Consider the following 25,673-nt stretch of genomic DNA (forward strand, 5'->3'; position numbering starts at 1 on the left):
TGCCAACTTCATACCATGCCAAGTTGATGACAGGTTCAGGCCTTGAATTTGAATGCCTGGGCATTCAATCTCACTGCAATGCACTTTGCCATTAGCCTAGAGAAATAGTCTTTAATTTAGTCTCCCATTAAAACTAGAGAGCAGTTATTTTACGTTGTCTCTGGCCATACTCACCAAGGACAATGAGCTTAGAGACAGCCTCAGTGTTGCCGTAGTCGTTCTTCACCTTGAGCTTGATTTCTCCGGTGTCTTTGCGCTGGCAGGTCCTGAGGAGCAGGCGGCTGTGGGAGGACGTGATCTCCATCTTGGCGTTGGGGTTGTCCAGCAGATCCTGCTCTTCTTTGAACCACTGCACCTTCGTTGGCTCACCACCCACAAGCAGCATCTTGAAGGAGGCATTCTGCCCCGCCTTCACAATGACGGGCTTGGAGAATTCGGCCAAGGCATCTTCGTTAAACCTTGGTGGGTCTAATATGAACAAAAATATAGAATTAAGTACTTATGAAGACTTTTATGTAAACTATGTTAATTCATGGAGAAATAGATACAAGCACATTAAAACAGCCACATGTAAGTTCAGGTCCAGAAGGAAATACATTTTAGTTTATACATTTAGTCATTTTAATCCCTGTTAGAACAGTCTAATGGATGCATGATGGTGCATGCTAAACTCAGCACAACCTGGGATTTCTGCCCCCCCCCCCAACAGACTTTTTCCACTTCCTGTCCCTCCCCCTGAACTAATCTCACCAATTTTTGTTTGTTCTCTGAGATACGTGTTATTAAAGCACATGCTTAAAGAAATTGGAACACAATAGCCATCTTGCTAATCTTTTTTGGAGAATTTGAAATCTGGATGATTCAAGAACAGTGCAAAGCCTCACAAGGTGCACAGGGTTGTTATATGAAAAAAATATTTCTGTGCAAAAACACAACATACATAATAAACAACATCGAAACACACAACAGCTGGTGACAATGAATGAATGTTAATAATTCCTGAGATGTCCAGCCCATTAACTTCCCCGAATTTCCAAATGCCATTTCAGGAAACTGTAAAATCTGACAGTTATAGACTCTCAGTTAACAAATCAAAAAACTACAAACTGAGAGTTTCCTGCTGGTGGAAATAATGACTCTCTGGCCTGAGCACCAGCTACAGTGTGCCTTACCGCTATGTGTTCTAACCTTCCACAAAGATCATTGCTTCGGTTTTGCGTCCTTCTGCGTCAAAGCGGTATTTTCCTGTATCGTCCGCACAGCAGTTATCGATCTTCAGTTTGTGGCAGGCCCCATCTTTAGAAGGTGTCAGTCCATCTCTGGGTAATAACTGACACATGGGCAACAGAGTTTGGAGAGTAGAGCAAGATCACTCTCACAGAAATACTCCTGAGAATATTTTTATTTTCAATTATTGATACCAACGCTCAATTTTAGAATGGGAAGCTCATGTTCAGGATTGGGGACAATGGAAACATCACAACATCTAAATAAAGCTCCTCAGTTAGATTTTATATGACATATTTTGCAAGAAACAAATTCTAGTTGAAATACATTTCAATGGCTTTTAAACATTTAAGATAAAACATTTAAGATAAAATAAATGGCTGAATTTATACATTTCCTTTACAAGTTATCATGAAAAAAATAAAAAAGACCAGTAGATACTGGTATACAACATCTTTCTGATAAAAACAGTCAAAGTATATAGAATCTCACCTTTTTCCCATCTTTGAACCATTCTCCATTGCAGTTTTCCTTGCTCAACTTGCAGACCAGCTCAGCTGGTTGGCCAACCTTGACATTCATGTCAGACAGCCCGCTGATGAACTGAACCTCAGGACCTGGGTAGGTCAATGGGGCAAAAGTAAGGCACTGCAACATTTGCCTCATAAAGTAGATCACCGTCAGAATATTCAGGCCAGGATTCAATCAACATTTATTTAACACTGATGATAAAGTACTGTACTCTTAAGCATCTTCAGAAAAAGTGTCTGTCAAAATGATCTGGCCAACCTGTTATGGACAACTGTTGATTGAATCCAGTCACCTTTATTTCGGGCACGAGGTGTACTAACCAAAATTATGATTTGAATTTTGGTTCTTCTATAGTGAAAGTAGGAATACGTACAGTAAAATGCCCTGAGACTGTATTTGTGCTGCACAAGCGTTCTGTATTGACTGACTTTTTTTAACTTATCATCATTTTTTTACAGTCTGTTCTATAATTCTCCCTGTTCCATTTTCCCTGAATTTACAAGTTCCAGAGAATCATTTTAGAAAACTTTTAAATCTTACACAATGCACAGATTCACAGTTACCGGATCCAATAAAAATATATAGAGAGCTTCCTGCAGGTGAAAATAATGACTCTGGCCTGAGCACCAGCTACAGTGTGCCTATGTGTTCTAACCTTCCACAATGATCATTGCTTCAGTTTTGCGTCCTTCGGCTTCAAAGCGGTATTTTCCTGTATCGTCCTCCTGGCAACTGTCGATCTTCAGTTTGTGGCAGGCCCCATCTTTAGAAAGGGTCAGTCCATCTCTGGGTAATAACTGACACATGGGCAACAGAGTTTGGACAGTGGAGCAAGATCACCATTAAAATAATATCCCTGAAAATATTTCAACAATGAATTGACACCAATGCTGGAGACAATGGAAGCACCCTAACTAGGGCTACCAGATTGTCTCCCTGTTTTCTCACATTGTACTGCAGTCCTCCGGCAGCTAGAGGTCACAATAGCTTTTTTGACAAGCCCCTTCAAGCAATTATCCAAGTTGCACCACCTCAATAAACTAAATTGATGGAGTAATTGCCACTAATTAGGCACAGAATGATTGACAGCGATGTTCACAAGCAACACACATGTTAAATTCAAATTGATTACTTAATACTGTGGACATGCTCCAGTATTTTAAAACTTTGTGCAGAGGCAGGATTGGTTCGGTTAAAATCCGTGGGAAATTCCCCCATTAAAATTAAGAGCAGTTACAGTATGACATTTGAAATAGTTAAATAAAAAACAAATGAATGACTCAAGTAACTAACTAATCATGGTCTTCATTCAAGATCTAAAGTATAATCAAGTGTCTTAGTGTTAGGCTTAGACATAAACAAGCAGCCACACCAGCCATTTTTGGATGAGACTGGACATACTTGCTTTTTATGGATTCATTATTATTTTTTATTTTTTTTGCAGTGATACTCAACCCAGATCCAGAAGAGCCATAACATCTGCTGATTATGTTTTCCTTAAGATTAGCAACCAAATAAGACATAAGAAACCGGCTGACTATGTAATCAACTGCTTTAACTGATAAATTGCGGTGCTACTCAAGTTCTGAGTAACAACAAAAGCTAGACTCTCTGGCTCTCCATTACCAGTACTGTGGACCACTGGCTCAAAATATGCTTTTTATAGCACCCAAACTCTCATCCATGTTCATTTTTCTTCCTGACTCTCTCCATATTAGATCAACTAATTGTTTAAATGTCTCAATTAGAAATTAAATTGCACAATTAGTCGCTTGACTGTGTTGTTGGAGTGCCTATGGGGACCCCTGGAGGATAACGATTAAAATGCAAGTTTAAATCCCTACAGGTCACAGGGTGGAGGCAAACAGATGGCCCCAATCATAACATCCTATTAATGACCCGCATGTTTGATTTCATGTGACACATTTTCATGTTGCTATAAAATTGTTCCACACTAAAAAACTATCAACAGGAAAACTATGAAACCTTCCGCCACATTTCTGAAAGTCATACTTACAAAGTTTTAGGATACTTGAAATACATTTAAAAGCTAAAACTAAATTTTAAATTTTCATTTAATACATTTTGTATTACTGGTAGGTCATAGTTATAAAAAACACAAAAAACAACAACAAAATCAGACCAGTAGGCACAGGTATAATTTTTTCTCACCTTATTCCCATCTTTGAACCATGCACCATCGCAGTTTTCATTGCTTAACTTGCAGACCAGCTCAGCCGGTTGGCCCTCCTTAGCATTCGTGTCAGACAGCCCTCTGATGAACTGAACTCCAGGATCTGGGTGGACCAGTGGCAGAAAATTCAGGTACTGCAACCTCAAAGTACATCACTATCAGAATATTCAGACTGGGATTCAATCAATATCATATTGGTAAATACAGAACAAAGTACAATGGTTGTATATTAATTATTTACAGAAACATGTTTAATTAATTTCAGTCAAAATGATCATGCCAAACCGTAAAGAACAAATGTTAATTCATTGTATCTGAGACTGTAAATCAAATTCAACAAAACTTTGACTGTACTGCACAAACTTTCTCAAGTCAAGTTACATTTCATAATTTATTACAGTCAGTTGACTAATTTGGATGTTCACCCACTTTCCCAGAATTTACAGGTTCCAGAGAACCACTTTAGAAAACTCATCAATCAAAATATACTGAGGGGTACTTTCCTGCAGGTGAAAATAATGACTTAGCATAAGCTACAGTGGATCTGACCACATGCATTCTGTTCTAACCTTCCACGATGATCATTGCTTCTGTTTTGCGTCGTTCTGCTTCAAATCTGTATTTTCCTGTATCATCCGCCTGGCAACTGTCGATCTTCAGTTTTTGGCTGGCCCCATCTTTAGAAAGGGTCAGTCCATCTCTGGGTAATAACTGACACATGGACAAGTGAGAGAGTGAAGCAAGATCACCATTACAAAACTACCCCTGAAAATATTTCCATCATTGTATTGACACCAGTGTTAATTTTCAAAATGGGAAATTTGTGACTTATTTTGTGATTGGAGACAATGGAAACAACACTACATCCAGATAACGGTGAAGTTTTATCTGATATCATATGCTTCCACATTGTATATCTAATGCACAGGAAAACATTTGAACCTTCTGACACAATCCCCAAGTATTCACACAGTTTAAATTAGGTACATTTAAATGGTGAAACTACAGTTTAAATGTCTGAGACATAAATCTTGCATGCCATCATTACTTGCATGCCATAATTACAGATACCACAATTTATTAGTCATCATTAAAAAAACAGACCACTAGATACTGGTGTACACTTTCTTTCTGACAGTGGAAGTATATAGAAATCTCACCCTTTTCCCATCTTTGAACCATGCCCCATTACAGTTTTCCTTGCTCAACTTGCAGACCAGCTCAGCCGGTTGGCCCACCTTAGTACTTGTGTCAGACAGCCCGCTGATGAACTGAACCCCAGGATCTGGGTGGACCAATAGGGGCAAAGTCAGATGCTGCAACATGTACCTCATTATGTAGATCACTATCAGAATATGAAGGCTGGGATTACAATCAGCTGTGATTTAACACTGGCTTACATTCAATCCACAGTCATCCTTAACATGCACAGAAAACTCAATACAAGTAACAGTACTCAGTTTCAATAAAATGATCTGGCTGAACTGAAATCCTTTCTGTACATTATGACTTTTTACTTCTTATTAGTCAGTTGAATAGTGATTGGGATATCCAGCCAAACACTTTCCCTGAATTTACAAGTTCTAAAGAACCACTTTAGGCTAACGCATATGTTTCCATAAACATGTTCTTTGGTATGATTAAAACCTATGTGTATTTGGAAGCAAATTATTACAGATAACATATTCATATTTAGAATGCAGTAAATACAATTGGCATTCGTTCTATGACACGCCTGGAATACACAAAACAATTTGAAGGTCTGTCCATTTTTCGTGAATTCCACATTGGTTTTTTGTAAGAACTTCTGAAAGAAGAAATGTAATACGAATTTAAAAGTTTTGTGAATGCGGCCGATTGACTCTCTGGCCTTAGCACTAGCTACAGTGTGTCTTACCACATGTTGTGTTCTAACCTTCCACAGTGATCATTGCTTCAGTTTTGCGTCCTTCTGCTTCAAAGCAGTATTTTCCTGTATCATCCGCCTGGCAACTGTCGATCTTCAGTTTGTGAGAGGCCCCATCTTTAGAAAGGCTCAGTCCATCTCTAGGCGATAACTGACACATGGACCAGATAGAGTTTGGAAAATGAATTTAGACATTTCATATGATACCTTTGGCTCAAAAACGAATTCCACATTGTGATAAATAATCCACAGGAAAACAATCAAACCTTCTGACACAGTTCTGAAATATATAAACAAAGTTTAAAATAGATTAAATACATTTAAATTACAAAAATGTTGATATTTACGATAACATTTTTAAACATGTTTTAATTAATAATTACACATTCCCTTATGTATTCGTTATGGTTTAAATCAGAGGTGCCCAATCTTATCCTAAAAGGGCCGGCGTGGGTGCAGGTTTTTGTTTTAACCCAGCAGTAACACACCTGATTATACTAATGAACTAATCGTGGTCTTTAATCAAGACCTTGATGAGTAGAATCAGCTGTCTTAGTACTGTGCTAAAACAACAACCTGCACACACACCGGCCCTTTCTGGATAAGATTGGACACCCCTGGTTTAAATAAATAAAACACTGACTGGCAGATACTAAAACTATTTTTTTTCTTATGAAAAACCTGGAAACATGAGAAAACTCACCATATTCCCATCTTTGAACCATGTTCCATTGCACTTTTCATTGTTTAACTTGCAGACCAGCTCAGCTGGTTGGCCCGCCTTGGCATTCATGTCAGACAGGCCTTTGAGGAACTGAACCCCAGGATCTGGGTGGACGAATGGGGGCAAAGTCAGGTACTACGACTTGTGCCTATTAGTGTTATTGGCTTACATTCAGTCAGCATTTATCCGTAACATACAGAGAATGAAATATAAGTGTGGGTGAGCTGAGAAAACTACCGGAAAACTGGGGCGGAAAACTACCCCTTCAACTTATCATTGGTCTTAACCTTTTTCAGTCATTTTCTTTGATTATCAAGACACCAATACAGCGAGTAATAGCATTATTTTTATTTTCATTGCATTTCATCAACATTATTTGTGGATGCACATAGACCTCGTCCTTCTCTGTACTCATACCCAGAGTACAGTCATGGAAAAGATCTGAAATGCTCAGATTTTAAACAATCTTGAAGCACAAGTTTTGTTATTGCTGCTAATGCTGAAAGCTAACATGGTAGTTAACAGAGTGGTGTTAATGAGGAAAGTATTGCACCATACAATTTTCTGCTGTGTCTTAAGTATCTTTAGAAACACAGTTCAGAGTCTCAGTAAAAGTGATTTGGCCAAACTCTAAAGGACAAAAGTTGATTGAATCCATGCTGGAGTCACCTTTACGACGAGGAGTAGGTGCACTTACAAGCATTTAATTATGTTTTGCTCTTCCAAATGTATGATTCATGGAGTAAAATGAATCTGAAAATATAAATTAAATTAAATGCCCTTAGGCTGTATGTACTGCACACACTTTCTGTGCTGTTTGTATTTTTTAGAAAAACGTAAAATCTTACACGGTTCAAGAAGCAAAATGTACTGAGGCTCAATCTGAAAAAATAATGAGTCTCATTCCTTAGTACCAGCTACAACCACATGCTATCTGTTCTAACCTTCCACAGTTATCATTGCTTCAGTTTTGCGTCCTCCTGCTTCAAAACAGTATTTTCCTGTATCATCCGCCTGGCAACTGTCGATCTTCAGTTTGTGAGAGGCCCCATCTTTAGAAAGGCTCAGGCCATCTCTTGGTAGTAACTGAGACATGAACAACACAGAGTTTGGAGAGTGAAGCAAGATCACCACTGCAAACATATAGGCCTACCTCAAAATACTTCAGACAATGTATTGACAGCAATGTTAATTTTGAAAAAGGGAAGCTCTTGTACTACATTCAGACTGGAGACAATGGAAACATCACAACATCCAAATAAAGATCCTCAAGTTTGATTTCATATTAATCAAACTTTGGCAGGAAACAAATTCCACATTGTAGATCCAATCTACTTGAAAATGATCAAACCTTCTGACACAGTTCAGAAATATTCACATGGACTTTTAAAATGTTTGAAATAAATTACATTTGAAAATACATTTCAAATATTTGAGAAAAATCTGCTTTACTGGCAGGTCATAATTACTAATATCCTCATTTATTAGTTGTCATAACAATGACAGATACACACCATTTCTGGTTACAGTAAAACCGTAGAAATAGAAATATTACCTTATCCCCATCTTTGAACCATGCTCCATTGCAGTTTTCATCACTCAACTTGCAGACCATCTCAGCTGGTTGGCCCACCTTGGCATTCATGTCTGACAGCTCACTGATGAACTGAACTCCGGGATCAGCAGGTTGGCCCTTTGCCTTCTTGTTAGACAGCCCACTGATGCAGTGAGCCCCAGGATCTGGGTGCAGCAATGCGGACAAAGTCAGGTACTGCAACTTGTGCCTCATAAAGATGATCATTATCAGAATATTCAGGCCAGAATTCATTCATTCATTATCCCAACCCGCTTATCCTGAACAGAGTCGCAGGGGGCTGGAGCCTATCCCAGCGTACATTGGGCGAAAGGCAGGAAACACCCTGGACAGGTCGCCAGTCCATTGCAGGGCACACACACCATTCACTCACACCTACGGGCAATTTAGACTCTTCAATCAGCCTAACCTGCATGTCTTTGGACTGTGTGAGGAAACCGGAGTACCCGGAGGAAACCCACGCAGACACGGGGAGAACATGCAAACTGGCCGACGGGGATTCGAACCCAGGACCTCCTTGCTGTGAGGCTGCAGTGCTACCCACTGCACCATCCGTGCCGCCGGCCAGAATTCAATGAATATTAATTTAACATTGGCTTACATTTAACCTTAACATACACAGGAAATGTAAGGCAACTGTTTATTAATTAATTATCTTGAGAACACAGTTAAAGAGATCTTGCCAAACAGTTCATGGCAGATGTTGATTGAATCTCTTCCTCAGTTGCCTTTACTCTGGCCTTCATAGTCTCATGGGATATACTATGTGCCTCTGTGCACTTCTTTGCAGAACAAATATGTTCTCAAAGGTACACTTTTCTGCAGTTTTCAATTGAAATGTCCACATGGTTCGAAAACCAAATTTCTAAAATTACATACCAAACTGCTTGCCATAAATACCAAAAACTATATTAAAGCAGAACAAGTCAAGGAGGATGGGTGGGCAGCTTAGGAAAAGGCTATCTTAATTAACATTTTTCTTCATACTGCTGTTAAATTCACACAGCTACCATCTGTATGCCTCAGCAGAAATCGAGATTCATCAGACCAGGCTACATTTTTCCAGTCTTCAACTGTCCAGTCCTGTCCAGTCAACTGTCCTGTCCTGTTTTGGTGACCCTGGGTCCACTGCAGCCTCAGCTTTCTGATCTTTGCTGACAGAAGTGGAACCTGACGTGGTCTTCTGCTGTTGTAGCCCATCCTCAAGGTTTGATATGTTCTTTCTGAGATGATTTTCTACTCACCACAATTGTTGAGTGGTTATCTGAGTTACCGTAGCTTTTCTGTAAGCTCAAAGCAGTCTGGCCATTCTACATAGACTTCTCTCATCACCAAGGCATTTCCATCCGCAGAACTGCCACTCACTGGATGTTTTTAGTTTTTCGCACCATTCTGAGTAAATTCAGTAAACTGTAATGCATCAAAAAATCCCAGGGTATCAGCAGTAACAGAAATACTCAAACCTGTCTGGCACCAACAATCATGCCACGGTCAAAATCACTGAAAACACATTCTTTACCCATCCTGATGGTTGATGTGAACATTAACTGAAGCTCCCGACTCATATCTGCATGACTTTATGCATTGCACTGCCGGCACACGTTTGGCTGATTAGATAACCGCATGAATAAATAGTTGTACAGGTTCCTAATAAAGTGCTCAGTGAGTGTATATTCCATGCGACTAGGCTGACTTTGGGACGAGGTTTGCAAACCTTCTGAAAGTAGGAAATAGACAATGTCTTGACAATGTAAATGAAAATGAATTAAATCCCCTTAGGATGTATTTGTGCCACACATACTGTATGAATTGTATGTATTTTGTTGCTTTTCAGTTTATTATAGTCAGTTCTGTAATTCCTGGGATGTCCAACCAAACACGTTCCCTGAATTTACAAATGCCGGAGAACCCTTTTAGGAAAATCTGAAATCAGAGTTCATTAATGAAATCAAAATGTACAGAAACTTTCCTGTTGGTGAAAATAATGACACTCTGGCCTGAGCAACGGTTTGTGTTATCCCCCAACTACAGTATTCTAACCTTGATTCTTCACAGTGATCATTGCTTCGGTTTTGCATCCTTCTGCATCAAAGCAGTACTTTCCTGTATCATCTGCCCGGCAACTGTCAATCTTCAATTTGTGGGAGGCCCCATCTTTGGAAAGGCTCAGTCCATCTCTGGGTAATAACTGACACATGGGCAACACAGAATTTGGAAAGTGAAGTAAGTTCACCATTACAAAAACATCCCTGAAAATACTTCCTTAAATATAATGAGACCAGTCCTCATTTTCAAAGACAATGGAAACATCACAACATGCAAATAAAGGCCTTCAAGTTTGATTTGATATGATATGCTTTTCTCGAAACTCATTTTGTATATTGGATATAGAATCCAAGGGAAACTATCAAAACTTCTGGCACAGTTCTGAATTATTCCCACAGTGTTAAAATGACTTAAGTACATTTTAAATAATTGAGCTCAAAATCAGTATTGCTGGGTGGTAATAATTACAAATGTCCTTTTTTCTGATAAAAGCAGTGGAAATATATGAATCTCACCTTTTTCCCATCTTTGAACCATTCTCCATTGCAGTTGTCCTTGCTCAACTTGCAGACAAGCTCAGCTGGTTGGCCCGCCTTGGCATTCAGGTCAGACAGCCCTTTGACAAACTGAACCCCAGGATCTGGGTGGAGCAATGGGTGCAATTATTAATTATCTTTGGACAGTTTCAGTGAAAGTTATCTGGCCAAATGGCAAAGGTTGAATGGCAATTGAATCCACACCTCCGTTACCTTTACTTAGGGGGCAACATGTACTTAATAGTATTTAGGTTTTTTTTGGTTCTTCAAAAAATAGGAATGCATAAAGTAAAATGTATTGGAGAATGCAAATGAAATGTAATTTTCTTAGTGTGTTGCATACATTTCCTTCTTACTTCTCATAGTTACTTAAAGTCAGGTTTTCTTCTGATTTTCTTCGTAGTTATTCACCATGCTTCATTTTCATTGTTCTGTTCTCTTCACACTCTTCATTTTCCTTTGACCTTGGTGGTACAATTTCTCTGTATATCATTTTAGTGTTCTTCAAGAGTTTAATAGTAGTCTGTTCCCTTACATCTCTCTGCTTACTCAAAATCTTTAATAGTATGTATTAGTATATAATACTATTCTTTAAGTCTTGCCTTAATGGGCTGAATGAGGATAAATGCTCTAAGAAATGCTATAACCGAAAATGTGTTTGGTTTTAGCAATACATTATTTTCCTTTTAATATAATGCAATACATTAAAAGTCATAGCTGGAATATGTTCTCACTGCTGTTCTTTTCTATTCCATGCATCTTTGTAACATAGTGAAGTGACGCCTTTTTTTCTCAGGGAGCTGAATCACTCAGCCTGAATGCATCGATAGGGGGAAATCAGCCATATAACATCTATGGCTCTATGAATGCTGTTCTGGATGTTAGTGCTCAATTGGGTCAAGGATTATTCCTATATTTGTGGGTCTTCTGGCTTCCGAATCCACCAATCCATCTTACAGGAAAGTGTATCTTGCATGTATTGAGGAATTCATGTATGTATTTATTTGCATTTTGTGTGTTGCCATTCAGTACATTTTACAATAAACACAAATCACGTAGAACAACATGGATGTGTTAGACACTCTTCTGCACACAAAACACAAATCACTTAAAACACAAATTTAAGTTATATTTTTTCTGGGTTATCATCTGTCTAAGAGATCCGTTAATTTACTAGCATTCCCAATGGAATTCAATTTGGACTAGAACTCCAGGGCACATATTTTCTCCTTAATGTGTCAGAGTGGCTTTCTAATAGCACCACTTCCATGCAGGCAATTTCTTACCAATGACCTTGTCCACAGGCAGTGGGCCTTCCCTTGTGTGCTTGGCAGAACTGTTACCACTTCCAGAAGATACTTGTCCATTGTCTTGCCTGTTGCCTTGTCCATATTCTTGCTTGCTTCCTTGTCCATATTCTTGCCTGCTTACTTGTCCATCGTCTTGCCTGTTTCCTTGTCCATTTTCTTGCTTGCTTCCTTGACCATATTCTTGCCTGCTTCCTTGTCCATTTTCTTGCCTGTTTCCTTGTCCATTGTCTTGCCTGTTTCCTTGTCCATTGTCTTGTCTGTTTCCTTGTCCATTATCTTGCTTGCTTCCTTGACCATGTTCTTGCCTGCTTCCTTGTCCATTGTCTTGCCTGCTTCCTTGACCATATTCTTGCTTGATACCATTCTCATTCCCTTGCTTGCTTCCATGCTCATTTTCTTTGTGGCTTACTTGCCTGCTTTCTTTATGGTTTTCCAGGTGTGAATCTGCAGTTGTGGCAACATTATTTGTTTGTCCTATCAGTAATTACCATAATGACTATCATTCATTGGCAGAACTGTGATACGATACTGCCATAGCTTAGAAACACATAAAAACAAACAGATGTAACAACAGAGGTGACAGAAAATCAACAACACTAAGCCAGAAATGGGCCACAATACAAATACCAGAGTGTGACAAGCATGTAATACAACACAAAGTGAACACACAAAGACAAACACGCATTGTATTTAAGGACACAAATATCAAAGGATATTTGTAACTTCCATGTGTTCGGTGAGTAATATTCAACAATGTGTTTCCAGGATACATAATCCATCCATCCATCCATTATCTGAACCCGCTTATCCTGATCAGGGTCGCAGGGGGGCTGGAGCCTATCCCAGCATACATTGGGCGAAAGGCAGGAATACACCCTGGACAGGTCGCCAGTCCATCGCAGGGCACACACACCATTCACTCACACACTCACACACTCATACCTACGGGCAATTTAGACTCTCCAATCAGCCTAACATGCATGTCTTTGGACTGTGGGAGGAAACCGGAGTGCCCGGAGGAAACCCACGCATACACGGGGAGAACATGCAAACTCCGCACAGAGAGGCCCCGGCCGACGGGGATTCGAACCCAGGACCTCCTTGCTGTGAGGTGGCAGTGCTACCCACTGCACCATCCGTGCCGCCAGGATACATAATGTACAACTGTTGAAACTCATGTGCACACTGAAATAGTGCAGTTCATTAGGACATATTTTAATTGGCTCAAAAACATCTTTAAGGGCTCAGAAACTCAATTGACACATGGAAGGTTCCTCTGATTAGATAAAACAGCACAAGTCACAACAAAATTAATTAAAACACTCCAAACAACACATGAATGGCTTAAAAAAATATATATATTGAAGTTTATTTCTGTGTTTAATTTCCGATGTATGTAGCTTCATGGGTCTAGTGTATCTTCACTGTGCCTTTAAGCAAAGCTGCCTTTGGAAAGCGTGGAATTAAATCCAGCAAAAGCACACAGTTCATCCGATCACTGAGTATCAAGAACGCTGGCAAAGTCATTGAGCTTCTCATGACTTTGTCTCCATGCAGGATTTAATCCAGCCTTCTTGAATTCTTACCCAGGACCCTGTCCGGGAACAGGCGTCCGCCCCCCTTATGGTCGGCATGCCCTCCATCCCCTGTTCGTCCATTTAATGCATTTGGTTCTGTGTCATTACAGATGCAAATGCAAAGTTTACTCTTCAGCCATACTGTTCTGCGCTGTAATTGCAAATGGTGTCTTTATGAACGATTCTATCATAAGAGATGGCACTGAAGAATTAGTCTATGCATTATGCTCATGACTCTACAGTGGAAATATGTACCAATGAGTACAAATGGGTATTAATGAGCATTTGACCAACTGACCAATGACAGAAGCAATGATGATACAGTAGCAATATTTGTAACAGTTATGTTGAATAGCAATGGAGTCATGAATTCATATCCATCTCATTCACAGGAAGAGTCATTAATACTTTTTAGGTGTACAGTAAATACCGTAACGTGAGCCAATTTCTTTCCAGTTCAATAATTAGAGAGGCCTTTCTGTGATCTCTTACCTATGATGCCTTTGGACTTGTCACCTCCCAAGCCATCATCTGTGGATACTATGTACCAATATGTACCAATGAGTAAAAATGGGTACTAATGAGCATTTCACCAAGTGTAGTAGATGGAATGTACATCACAATTTCTTAGTATTTTCTTAAATTATGCATTTACACTCATTGAGCACTTTATTAGGAACACTATACTAATACTGGGTAGGGCCTTCCTTTGTTCTCGAAACAGCCTCAATTCTTTGTGGCATGGATTCGACAAGATGTTGAAAACATTCCTTTGAGATTCTGTTCCACGTTGACATGATTGCATCATGTAATTTCTGCAGATTTGTCAGCTGCACACGCATGCTGCGAATATGCTGTGAATCTCCCGTTCTACCACATCCCAAAGGTCTTCTATTGGATTCAGATCCGATGACTGGGAAGGCCACTGAAGAACATTGAACTCATTGTCATGTACATAAAACCAGTTTGAGACAACTTTTCCTTTGTGACATGGTGCATTATCATGCTGGAAGTAGCATTCAAGAGATGATTGATTGGTGTAGGTTGGGTCCATGGATTCATGCTGTTGGCACCAAATTCTGATCCAACCATCTGTATGCCTCAGCAGAAATCGAGATTCATCAGACCAGGCTATATTTTTCTTCAACTGTCCAGTGTCTGGTGAGCCTATGCCCACTGCAGCCTCTGTTCTTGGATGACAGAAGTGGAACCCGACGTGGTATTCTGCTGTTGTAGCCCAAGGTTCAATATGTTGTGCATTCTCAGATGCTTTTCTGCTCACCACAATTGTACAGAATGGATATGTGAGTTATCGTAGTCTTTCGGCCAGCTCAAACCAGTCTGCCCATTCTCTGTTGATCTCTCTCATCAACAAGGAACTCTAGAGACTATTGTGCGTCAAAATCCCAGGAGATCAGCTGTTTCTGAAATACTCAAACCAGCCCGTCTGGCACTAACAATCATACCATGGTCAAAATCACAGAGATCATATTTTGCCCCATTCTGATGGTTGATGTGAAGATTACCTGAAGCTCCTGACCCGTAGCTGCATGATTTGTTGATTAGATAAACACATGAATAAGTAGTTGTGCATAATAACGTGCTCAGTGAGTGTATATTTTATATACATTATGCATTTATATATTTTAAATGAAATGTTACATTTCATAAGAAAAGTCCTAATACTAATTACACCTTACACTAATTACAATTTTGACAAACACTGATGTTACATTAACTCCTCTGTGATGACAATAAAATAGCAATAATGATAGAAGCAATGATGATACAGTAGAAATATTTGTAACAGTTATGTTGAATAGCAATGGAGTCATGAATTCATATCCATCTCATTCACAGAAAGAGTCATTAATACTTTTTAGGTGTACCGTAAATACAGCAACTTGAACCAATTCTTTTTTCATTTTTCTGTGATCTCTTACCTTTGATGCCTCTGGACTTGTCACCTCCCAAGCCATCATCTGTGGATACTAATTTATCTGCGGCCAGCACCGCTCCGGACAATCCAGTGTCTCCTATCCCTGACCCTTTCTTCCTCTGCAGGCCGTCATCCAACCCCAACCTGTTTTCCAGGCCTGACCCGTCTTTCCCCAGACCTGAATCCAACCCAGAATGGCCATCCAGCCCATTCTCGACAGTGCCAGCGTCCGGGCCCTCCTTGGCTTCCTCCTTCTCCTTCTTCATTGCTTCTTGCTTATCCTCCTTCTCCTTTTGCAGCTTGGCCTGCTGCTCCTGGGCCACCTTCTTCAGGTCCATGCCAGCCCCGCCTGCCTGGGTGGTCTTCCGGACCTTCTTTTTCCCTGGCTCTGAGTCAGCTGAATCAGAAAATGGAGGTTGGGAGGAGAAAGAAAGAAGAAAGTGGTAAATGGTTGGAATTTATATAGCGCCTTTATCCAAAGCGCTGTAAAATTGATGCTTCTCACTCACACACCAACGGCAATTGGCTGCCATGCAAGGCACCAACCAGCTCGACACACTCAGGGTGGGATCGAACTGGCAACCCTCTGACTTCCAGAGGACTGCTTTCTGCCAATGTCACCAATAAAGTGACATTACACAGAGAATTTTAGCTGATGGTCTATAAAAATGCAAACAACATAAAATCTTCATTGACACTTGTGCTTCCAAGGTCAGAGGTGCTGACCATGTAGCTCATTGGTTAGCTCTGGTCAGCCTCCAGAAAATGAATATATTCATAGAGGAATATAGTACCCATACTGTTATCCATAAACAAATGTCTGAGGCTGGTGTTTATCTGAGACTAAGGTGTTTTCAGAGATATAGTGCTGTCTTGTCATATGTATTTATCAATTTATTAATTTTCTTAAAATACTGCTTGGAAAAAGGTGTCGTCTGTCCTGGCCTAGAATGAAGTAATGCAACACATCCAATGCTCATCCAATCTAATGTTTTTAAACCCCATGCCTGTGCATTATGCTCTGTCGCCAACAAACATATAATAACAAAAATAATAGATAGTCTAATGTAATACATCTTTATCTCACCATCTACGGTAAGCCAGGCACTGCAGGTTTTGATTCCTGCCATAGCGGAATAGATGCCCTTGTCCACTTGCTTGCAGTCTTTAACTCGAAGCCTATGGATGAGCTTGTCTGCAGATACTGTTATTTCAAACTTATCCCCATTCTCCAGTTGACTATTCTTGCCCATCCACAGTATCTTGGAAAACGGGTGTGACAAGACACACTCAAAGATGGCGTCCTCTCTCTCCTTGGCTTTGACCTCCTGAATTTTGACGATGAAGTCAACATGGGGAACTGAAAGAGAAGTGAAGGAGCATGAAATATTATTATAGTTTACCTCTGTTTCAGCAAGTAATCAACTGATAACCCCTTTCCATCTCAGCCACAACCTGGAGAACCAAAGTGCATAGAATGTGCAAGGGATTGTGTAGGCAATTACTTCTAATGTTCATGATTAAGTGAGGGGGGAGGGGGGAGTCCACAAAAGGGAGTTCATAGTAAGTGAACCTTTTTGAATGTCCTTAAAAATAATTTGGGCAGTTGTTTGTCTCTGATAAAATACTTATGGAATATAATTATGATTTTATCAGTACTCAATAATCATTTATGAGAAGTTCTTACTTCTGAATTCAGTGGTTAGGACATTGACCTCCTCAACATCCAACTGGTAAAGCCCGGCATCTTCAGGAAGCAGGTCTTTGACTGTGAAAACCAATTTCTTCCCAACTGTTTTTAGCTGGTGCTTCATCTCCATGTCTCTGCTGTATTGTACCATTACACCATCCTGCAGAGGGTGGAAGCTCATAAAAAGAAGCACTGACAGGTAGCTGAAGGTTCATGTCCTGAAGCTGTGACAGTAAAATATTCAGGTGCATTGACAGTTTTACTGAGCACATAAATCATTTTGGAAACATATTTCAAGACAAGAATACAAAAAATACTACCCTGAACATTTTCAAATTCCTGCAATCCTTCCATATTGCTGTTGTAATATAATAATTCACTAAAATTGTAGTATTATGTGTATGACCATGAGACGAAATATGAGGACACATGATCTGGTTAGAGCACTGTATTCACTTATGCCATGGATGTAGGACATAGCAAACCCTATGTCAGCCACTTGGCATAAGAGTTAATGAATGTTTATGCATATGTTTTGTCTTCATTCAATTCATATAATTTACAACCAATGTATAGTACGATTACCAGTAGGCTAGGCATAAGACAAGATATTGTAGCATTGAGTTTCAGGATGTAAAACAACTGCAAATAACCCATGGCATTGCAGGAACAATCAGAATATTTCTTTACTCATTATCTTGTGATAAATGGAAGCTTTTCTTCTTATAAGGTCTTGTTATAACGAGAAACTTAAATATCTCATGATAATGAGGAAACCTTCGGATAGAATAAGAACAGCTGGAGACTCACCATGCAGCCTGCCATGCCTTTCCAGCTGTCCAATAAGCTACATTAACAGTATATCCAAACTTGCGCTGTTTAAGCTAGAAATACTGGACCTTCCCTGACTTACTGTATGAGATTGATCGTCTTTGTTTTTTTTTGTTGTCATTTTGATTTGAGGGCAATCACATATTGAAGTACAATACGTAGAACCATGTCATTCCCCACAGCCGACAGCTTTTCATTACACATCATAGCACACCACTGTGGTGCAGAGGCCTGACCTGAGATCAGTGGTTTGTCACTTCATGCCTCACCTTATAGAGGAAAATCCTACTGTTTGGGTCTTTGAGATCCAGGACAATTTCAAATGAAGCAGAACCATCTCCTTTAATTTCAATGTGTCTCAGGTTACTGATGGCATTAAGGTACTGGGGAAGAAGTGAACAGTGGAGAGGAGGAAGTGGTGGAAGAGAGGAAAGGAGAGAAAAATGGAGGTTAGGAATGGAGAGGGCGAGAATGTGCGGAAAAGTCATGCAATGGGGTGAAGAAATGACCTTATTGTATGTGCCACTGTCTGCAAATTATAAGCAAGGAAATATGAAGTGAAGTGCTGAACTGTACAATACCAATTTTTTTTTTTCTATTTATTTTTATTTACACATCTGAAAATAATTGAGTGTATAGAAATAACTTTCAGTGTTTAGTGCTTATATCAAATTGTCGGAATGGCACATAGTAATAGGTGGTTAGGCTGATTCAAATGTAATTATGTATTGGCTATAATTTTAGTAGTTAAAATAATTACAAATGGATGCAATTACAGTATGACTAAGCATAATTAGTGTTTACAAAAAGGAAAGGAATTACTGAATGTTGGGCATGACATTGAAAATGTAGTTTAGAAATACAATTTCAGCTACTTCCAACAAATGGTTTTGTTTGATAGACAGACAGACAGAAGTATGTAACAAACCTATCTAGAAATAAACCAGTTGTAGAAAGTAGAAAAAATATTTCCAAACTATTTTTGCCATGTCCTGCCAATATTGATGCCTCATATCTATTGCTTGTGTGAATAGATCTGATATACAGGGGGTATATGAAGACAGCAAATGCCTCATATCTATTGCTTGTGTCAATAGATCTGATATACAGGTGGTATATGAAGACAGTAAATGGGGGTAATGGCTGTGCGCTGAAACAAGGCCTTCTCACCAAGGATTGCTCCTCCTCCCTCTCCTTCTTCAGCAGGTTCAGCTTCTTCAACATCCAGCGGAAATCTGTCACTCCATACTCAGCACACAAGCGCTCATAGTCCTTCTTTTCTGAGCTCAGCAAGAGGTCCCAGAACTTGTCATCTATCTCTCCTTCTTTCTTTTCTTTTTCCACTGGCTCCCGTCCGGAACTAGAAAGGGGAATCAAAGGAAAGAGTAGGAATGGCTGACATGGCTTTACAATTCAAGTAATCCACTGTGCAGTTTCAAAAATAAAGGGATAATCATCTCCCCTCAGTGCCCATTATGTGTGACTGATATTAACATGCTGGAGTTTATATATACATAATGTAAAAGAGTACATCACATTCATATCAAACATACAAAGGGTATTGAGGAAAAAACATATCTTCAGTTATTCATGTCATAATCCACACTGTATTAATATGGTAATACAGGTTGTGCATGCTACCTTTTTCTGAGCATTTTTCTGAACTCTGCCGGGTCAGCTGTGAGACCTGGAAGGAAGCAGATTTTTAAGAGACTGAAATGCCATCATAAGGAGTCACACGGTCACACACACGGTCACATGCAGAAGGCCTTCTAACCTGGTCCTTCTATTTCCTTGTCCCTCTTGAATCCAACTGAAAAAGAGAAGGTGAATATGCAGTGTTAATTCTGCTCCAGTAGAATTTATGAGTCATGTAGGGTGTGCTCTTTACTGTACAACCAGTATTCACAAGATAAAAAAGCACTACAAAAGGCTCCTGAGTGTCAGGTTAGTGTATAAGAGTCTCCCTTTAGATCACCTCTATAGATCCATGCTCACAATTACAATTGCCTGAAAAAAGTATGCATAGCAATATTGTAGACTTAACTGCCTGCCAAGCCTACTTGTTTAGTTATAGCCTTTCAAGCGGTAGGTTTCTGAAATGTGAATATGAAAAAGTGATGGCTCATGGGGGTGGGGATGAATTGTTGACTGCGGGGCACCCGGGCCTGAGCTTGGCTCTCAGGGTTTGTAGCACTGTTTGGTATCTGAACCCTGCAGGGTGGTTTTTGGGATATGATCCTGATAGTTGTGTGTTCCCTGGTGAGCTCACATGGACTGGCCACACAAAGTAGAACAGGACAGGCCACATTCCCTCTCAGGCCCACCCACTAGAGGTTGGGAAACTTGTCCCAACAGTTAACATAACCCTGACCTGCGCAATCTGTTTGCTCGGTGGTCTGTTTGTGGTGAAGCAGGAATGTGCATGTAATGTTTGAGCCTTCATTATCTCTGACCTGCCTGACCTGCAGCAGTGCCTAAATCAACTCATTAGCCAGACTGTTTTTATGTTCCCTTCTATATACTGGCAGTCTTCTTTCTTTTTTTCTTCCATTGTCTTTTTGGCAATCATGATGGCAGTAATGTTTTTCAGTACAAAATGCCGCTTCAAACAATGCCAGGACTTCAAACGATGATTTTCTGACCCTTTAGTCTCTACTAGCTTGCTAGCAGTAGGGTCTGGGTGCCAGGTTAGTAAAGTTCATCTGTTCCTTTAGATCTGACTGATATTTCGACCAGAGGTCACTTGGGACCAGGTTACCTGGTAGCCCCAACAGTAGCTCAGCTGCGCATCAAAGGCAAAGTTGCTTTTTACACTCATAACAGATTTTTCCAATTCACCATGAGTCTCCTTTTGTTAATAATGAAGTGAATGTCATGTTACAGTAACGCCAGAGGACGCAACGCACAGTAAGCCAAAAATCAATCTAATCCTTTCCGTCCTTGGTCCTGTGGTAGCCTCTTTGCAGATGAAAATAGATTGTGAAAATGGGCATGGCGGAGGATTGTGAACGGTCATTTATAAAAACATCATTTATATTTAGCTGCTTTAATGATTGCATCTCTGTCGTCTTACCTTCTATAACATTCAGGGCAGCAGTGCAGATAGCCCTTCCAAACTCATTAACAGCAAAACATTTGTAGATATCGCCTTCATCTCCGGACACACAAGCGATCTGATGATTCAATAGCAAACAAAGGTTTTGAACCAGACAAAGGGATCTGCAAAACATTTGGTCTGCATATGCAATCAACTACAAAAAATATCATCCATAATATTTGTAGATAGTAGGGAACTGACTAATCATCCGTTCTTGTACATGGTTACAATCCCATTTAAAAAACGGTTAACCGTGTAACCAACACTGCTTATGACCGTTAGCGGTCGTATCTGTATGGGAAAAAAACAAAAAAGACAAAAAAGAAAAACACTGGAGCAGCCTACTGACAAAAATTTAACTTTATTTTTGGCCATCTTAAAATAGTTTCATTTAAATGTCAACAGTCCGTAGTTAAAGCCGTGTAGGCTGCGTCAAGGCATGCTGGTCGACCGTGTGTCATTTTTTAAAATGCATCGGTTAAGATTATAATTCTTTGTGGTTTCATCACTCTTCCATATGGCTCTTGCCAGCCAGACTTGAGAACTGACCTGCTGCTATTGAGAGCTTTGTTACAGACAGGGTGGACACTCAAAATTGTGAGGTCACGTTAATGTTTAATGTGATATACAATAACATGATAACACCGTGTCATGATGGCGACACGATAAATGTAAATTTAAAAAGATACTATAGTTGACTGGTCTAATGATTTTACTTTTATGCCAATGGTTTCTATACCATTTTGCTTATATTTTTATGTAACAGTAAACTTTGCCAATGCATATGATTGTATACGGCGCAGGGAAACCTTTGTAGTGACAGGATTAATGTTGGCCTTTTAAAGAAGGCAATTTTCGCTTTCAATATCCGATGGATATGGTAGACTACTGGTCAAAAGATTTTTCTTTTATGCCAGCAATTCTACTTGATTTTAAAAATAGTTAAACTACACAGTCCCGTAAATTGCAAGTAACTTGCTCTGGCCAACATTAGATCTATAGAACACAACACAAAAAAGAAAGCGCTGCATAGTGATAACACTATTAGCCTAAGTAAGGCTAATAGTGGATTGCAGGATTTAATACAATTATGTAATTATAACCTTTTTTTATAGTACTAGTAGGATGAACTTCTAATTAGTTAACCATTAACAAATACATTAACTGATGGCAATAACTAATATAGTTGTTAACATGAAGTAATGATGTTCAGAGCTGTACAGATTAACTTATCAGAAGTAGATATTTTTATTATTTCTTTTTATTTTATCTAACCTTTATTTTACCAGGAAATAGTCCCATTGACATTCACATCTCTTTTACAAGAGAGTCCTGGCTAAAATGGCTTAAAATATAACAAATAACACAGGTTGTGCATTACACACAGCAAGACACAAAAGAACATAGACAATATACAAACAATATAAAAAAAGGCTAAAACAAGTAAAAACACTTAGTTCGTTAATGCCAATTCATGGAACCTTATTGTAAATTGTTACATAAAAGCGTACACCAAATGTGAAATGTTACACCAAAGACAGTTTTTGAATCTAACCCAACACTAATTATTAGTGCTGAAGCTATAAAAATACCAGATAATTGCTTATTTTCTCTCCATCTCAGCTGAGCTGAATTATAAACTCACCTCTAAAATGTATTCTCCAGCATTTTCATCATATCTTGAACAGAATTTATGTTCATCGATCATTTCTCCTTTGGCTCTTTTCCAGGTGACCTCTGGTTTGGGCTCTCCGCTCACCATGGCTCTGAACATGGCTGCTTTACCTGGAATGGGGCAGAATTGTGAAGATTGTTTTATACAATTTATATAAAAGGAAATGTCTAACGTCAGCCTTAGACCTATGATGAGAGTTACACTGACACTGACCCTGGCAAAATATGATTATAATAGTAAATAATAACACCGCTATTATTTTTGTATCCATTTATGCATGTGTACTAATGTGTTTGTCTGTGTATGATTCTGTGAGGGACAATGGAGTGTTTGCGTGTAATGTGAGTGCACTGACCCAAACACTTCCTTCAAATTCTTACATGGGTCATATTGACCAAAAACACTCTGACTATTCAGGAAAATTCTTTTTTTCCCTGTCTTTTTAGGAAAAATCATTGAAGATTAAAAGCACTGTTTTCTTGGGGCGACATGGCTCAGGCAGTAACAGCAGTTGTCTGGCAGTCAGAGGGTTGTCAGTTCGATCCCCTGCCCGGGCTGTGTTGAAGTGTCCCTGAGCAAGACACCTAACCCCTAAATGCTCCTGACGAGCTGGTCGGTGCCTTGCATGGCAGCCAATCGCTGTTGGTGTGTGAATGTGTGTATGAATGGGTGAATGAGAAGCATCAATTGGACAGCGCTTTGGATAAAGGCGCTATATAAATGCCAACCATTTACCATATGTAACATATGAACAATACAAGTTAATTAAGTGAATAAGCAATGTGTTAACAGACTTACCCTCTTGAATAGTCAAAGCAATCGGTTTGCGCTGGAAGTCTGGAGTGGATTTGCCATCAGGGAGTTCTTCCACAAACTGAGTGATCATCACCCCAGGAACTTTGGATTGCTTTTTGACTACCACTGTGATAATAATAAACACAAGTTATTGGTGTTCTACATCAGTGGTTCCCAAAGCCTGGATACCTGAATTTAAGTTTTCAGAATTTTTGTGGTTTTCATGTTTAGAAGGACTATTTAGTGTACCCTCTTAAGGTACATTATGACAGATAATTAATGCATAATGACATCCCATATTCACAGTGTGCTTATTGTGCTATACTGCAAACAATTAGTGTACAGAAAAAGGTAACCATTATTTTTAACTGGTGAAAGGGAACTGAAGTGATAGGCTACTGATGACAGAGCTGTACAGTAACACTTGGGCACCCCTGGTCAAAAGGCTTTTACAATGACACATTTTTTTCACATTTTAAAGCAAGATTACTTAATATAAAAAACTAAGATAAAAAAAAAGGCCCGGTGCAAAGGTTCAGTACTTTGTAAGCCCTCCTCGGGCAACTATAACAGCTTGTACACACTTCTCGTAGCCAGTTAAGAGACTTTCAATTCTCGCTTTAGGAATTTCTCCCCACTCTTCCTGGCAGAACATCTCTAGCTCAGAAATATTCTTTGGCCTCCTTGCATGTACAACATTTTTCAGATCTCTCACAGATTTTCAATAATATTCAAGTCTGGGGACTGTGGTGGCCATTCCAAAACCTTCATCTGTCTTTCCTGGAGGTACTTTGTGCTTGATTTTGAGGTTTGCTTTGGATGACTATCTTTCTGGGATACCCAACCTCTCTTCAATGTCAATGGATTGCCCTTTGAACATTAGCCTCTAAAACTTGCCATCTAATCCTACATCAGTTTCACCCTTTTCCCTCCATTGGAATTACATGGTACTGCATGTGGTGAAACTTACGTAGGATTTGATGGCATGCATTTTTAAATATGGCAGGTGGACTTTATTTTTTTAAATATGAGAAATTCTACAGTTCCAGGAGCATTTCTTAAGATAGATGATCATGAATACCAGTACGTAGCAAGATATGTAAACAACAAAACAGTGCACCCCCCACAAGTAGTGTGTGTGAGTATAAACTGAATTATGGAGCGGTGTGTCAATACTCCATTGTGACTCACTGTTTCATTAGGCTATACCTACCAATCTACGTTCTTGAATAAATGACCTCCAAAAAAAGACTTTTTATTGTCTTGCTTCTCTCCATTCATCATTGTCAATGTTTCTTATTTCTTTTTCCTCATTTAGTTTTTTTTTACAACTTGCATTATTTTTGACAGCTGCTTACTTTGCTACCTCTTCCCCCTTCCTCTGTTAATGTAACAGTTGGTTTTGTGCTTATGGCTGCTGTAGAAGGCAATGCACATTGCTCCTCTGCATGGCCTCCAGGTTCCGCCGTTATCATAATTAGGAGAAAGACTGTGGAGCATGAAAGATATCAAAGGCTGAAGAAGAGAGGATGGCTTAGAAAGCACATCTCATTCTGCATCTGTCCTGTCATTCTGAACATTTCTCCCATTCGTGCTATTAAAAACAGACATATTGTGCATGCAGCCTCTTAAACCTTTTACGCTTTTCTTTCATCTTCCCTTCATTCTATAGACCACATATTTTGAGTCAATTATGTGAAGACCTGCTCTCATGCGTATGCTACCATTTTCCTGTCTGATGTGAAAATTATGTTTTTGCATACATTTGATTGACATTTCATGATGTACTTTCAACAGTAACTGATGCCTTCCATCTTGTTAGCTTTGTCGATATTGATGGTTTTAAATTTTTCAGTTTAAATATTTCCCTATTTCTCTACTTCATCTAGGTGGATGGAGAATTAAGTCTTGCTTTTTTCCTCGTGGGATAAATCCCATTTTCTTTATAAAAGATTTAAGATGGCTGGATATTTTTTTACTTGAACCTTGATTCAACAT

General features: G+C 39.3%; 1 protein-coding gene across 2 annotated transcripts in view; it reads right to left on the minus strand.

Annotated features, from left to right (window-relative positions):
• The window catches only part of LOC133139448 (immunoglobulin-like and fibronectin type III domain-containing protein 1), a 44,630-nt gene that overhangs the window by 9,079 nt on the left and 9,878 nt on the right, over positions 1-25,673 (minus strand). Inside the window, exons 3-27 of one of the 2 annotated variants that reach the window (XM_061259001.1) lie at positions 23,679-23,801; positions 22,851-22,990; positions 21,182-21,281; positions 19,883-19,918; positions 19,747-19,792; positions 19,276-19,465; positions 18,375-18,488; positions 17,272-17,434; positions 16,672-16,944; positions 15,589-15,981; positions 14,138-14,185; positions 13,655-13,741; positions 10,738-10,862; positions 10,217-10,364; positions 8,138-8,322; positions 7,527-7,668; positions 6,562-6,686; positions 5,868-6,009; positions 5,113-5,237; positions 4,522-4,663; positions 3,931-4,055; positions 2,414-2,555; positions 1,720-1,844; positions 1,189-1,330; positions 175-468 (exon numbers count right to left, since the gene is read on the minus strand). In XM_061259001.1, coding sequence (XP_061114985.1) covers positions 175-468; positions 1,189-1,330; positions 1,720-1,844; positions 2,414-2,555; positions 3,931-4,055; positions 4,522-4,663; positions 5,113-5,237; positions 5,868-6,009; positions 6,562-6,686; positions 7,527-7,668; positions 8,138-8,322; positions 10,217-10,364; positions 10,738-10,862; positions 13,655-13,741; positions 14,138-14,185; positions 15,589-15,981; positions 16,672-16,944; positions 17,272-17,434; positions 18,375-18,488; positions 19,276-19,465; positions 19,747-19,792; positions 19,883-19,918; positions 21,182-21,281; positions 22,851-22,990; positions 23,679-23,801 — 3,675 coding nt within the window. The remainder of the gene's footprint in view (positions 1-174; positions 469-1,188; positions 1,331-1,719; positions 1,845-2,413; positions 2,556-3,930; positions 4,056-4,521; positions 4,664-5,112; positions 5,238-5,867; positions 6,010-6,561; positions 6,687-7,526; positions 7,669-8,137; positions 8,323-10,216; positions 10,365-10,737; positions 10,863-13,654; positions 13,742-14,137; positions 14,186-15,588; positions 15,982-16,671; positions 16,945-17,271; positions 17,435-18,374; positions 18,489-19,275; positions 19,466-19,746; positions 19,793-19,882; positions 19,919-21,181; positions 21,282-22,850; positions 22,991-23,678; positions 23,802-25,673) is intronic. The other variant, XM_061259003.1, reaches the window with a different exon arrangement.

The sequence above is a fragment of the Conger conger genome, chromosome 10 (genome assembly GCF_963514075.1).
Source record: "Conger conger chromosome 10, fConCon1.1, whole genome shotgun sequence".
Classification (NCBI taxonomy): Eukaryota; Metazoa; Chordata; class Actinopteri; order Anguilliformes; family Congridae; genus Conger; species Conger conger.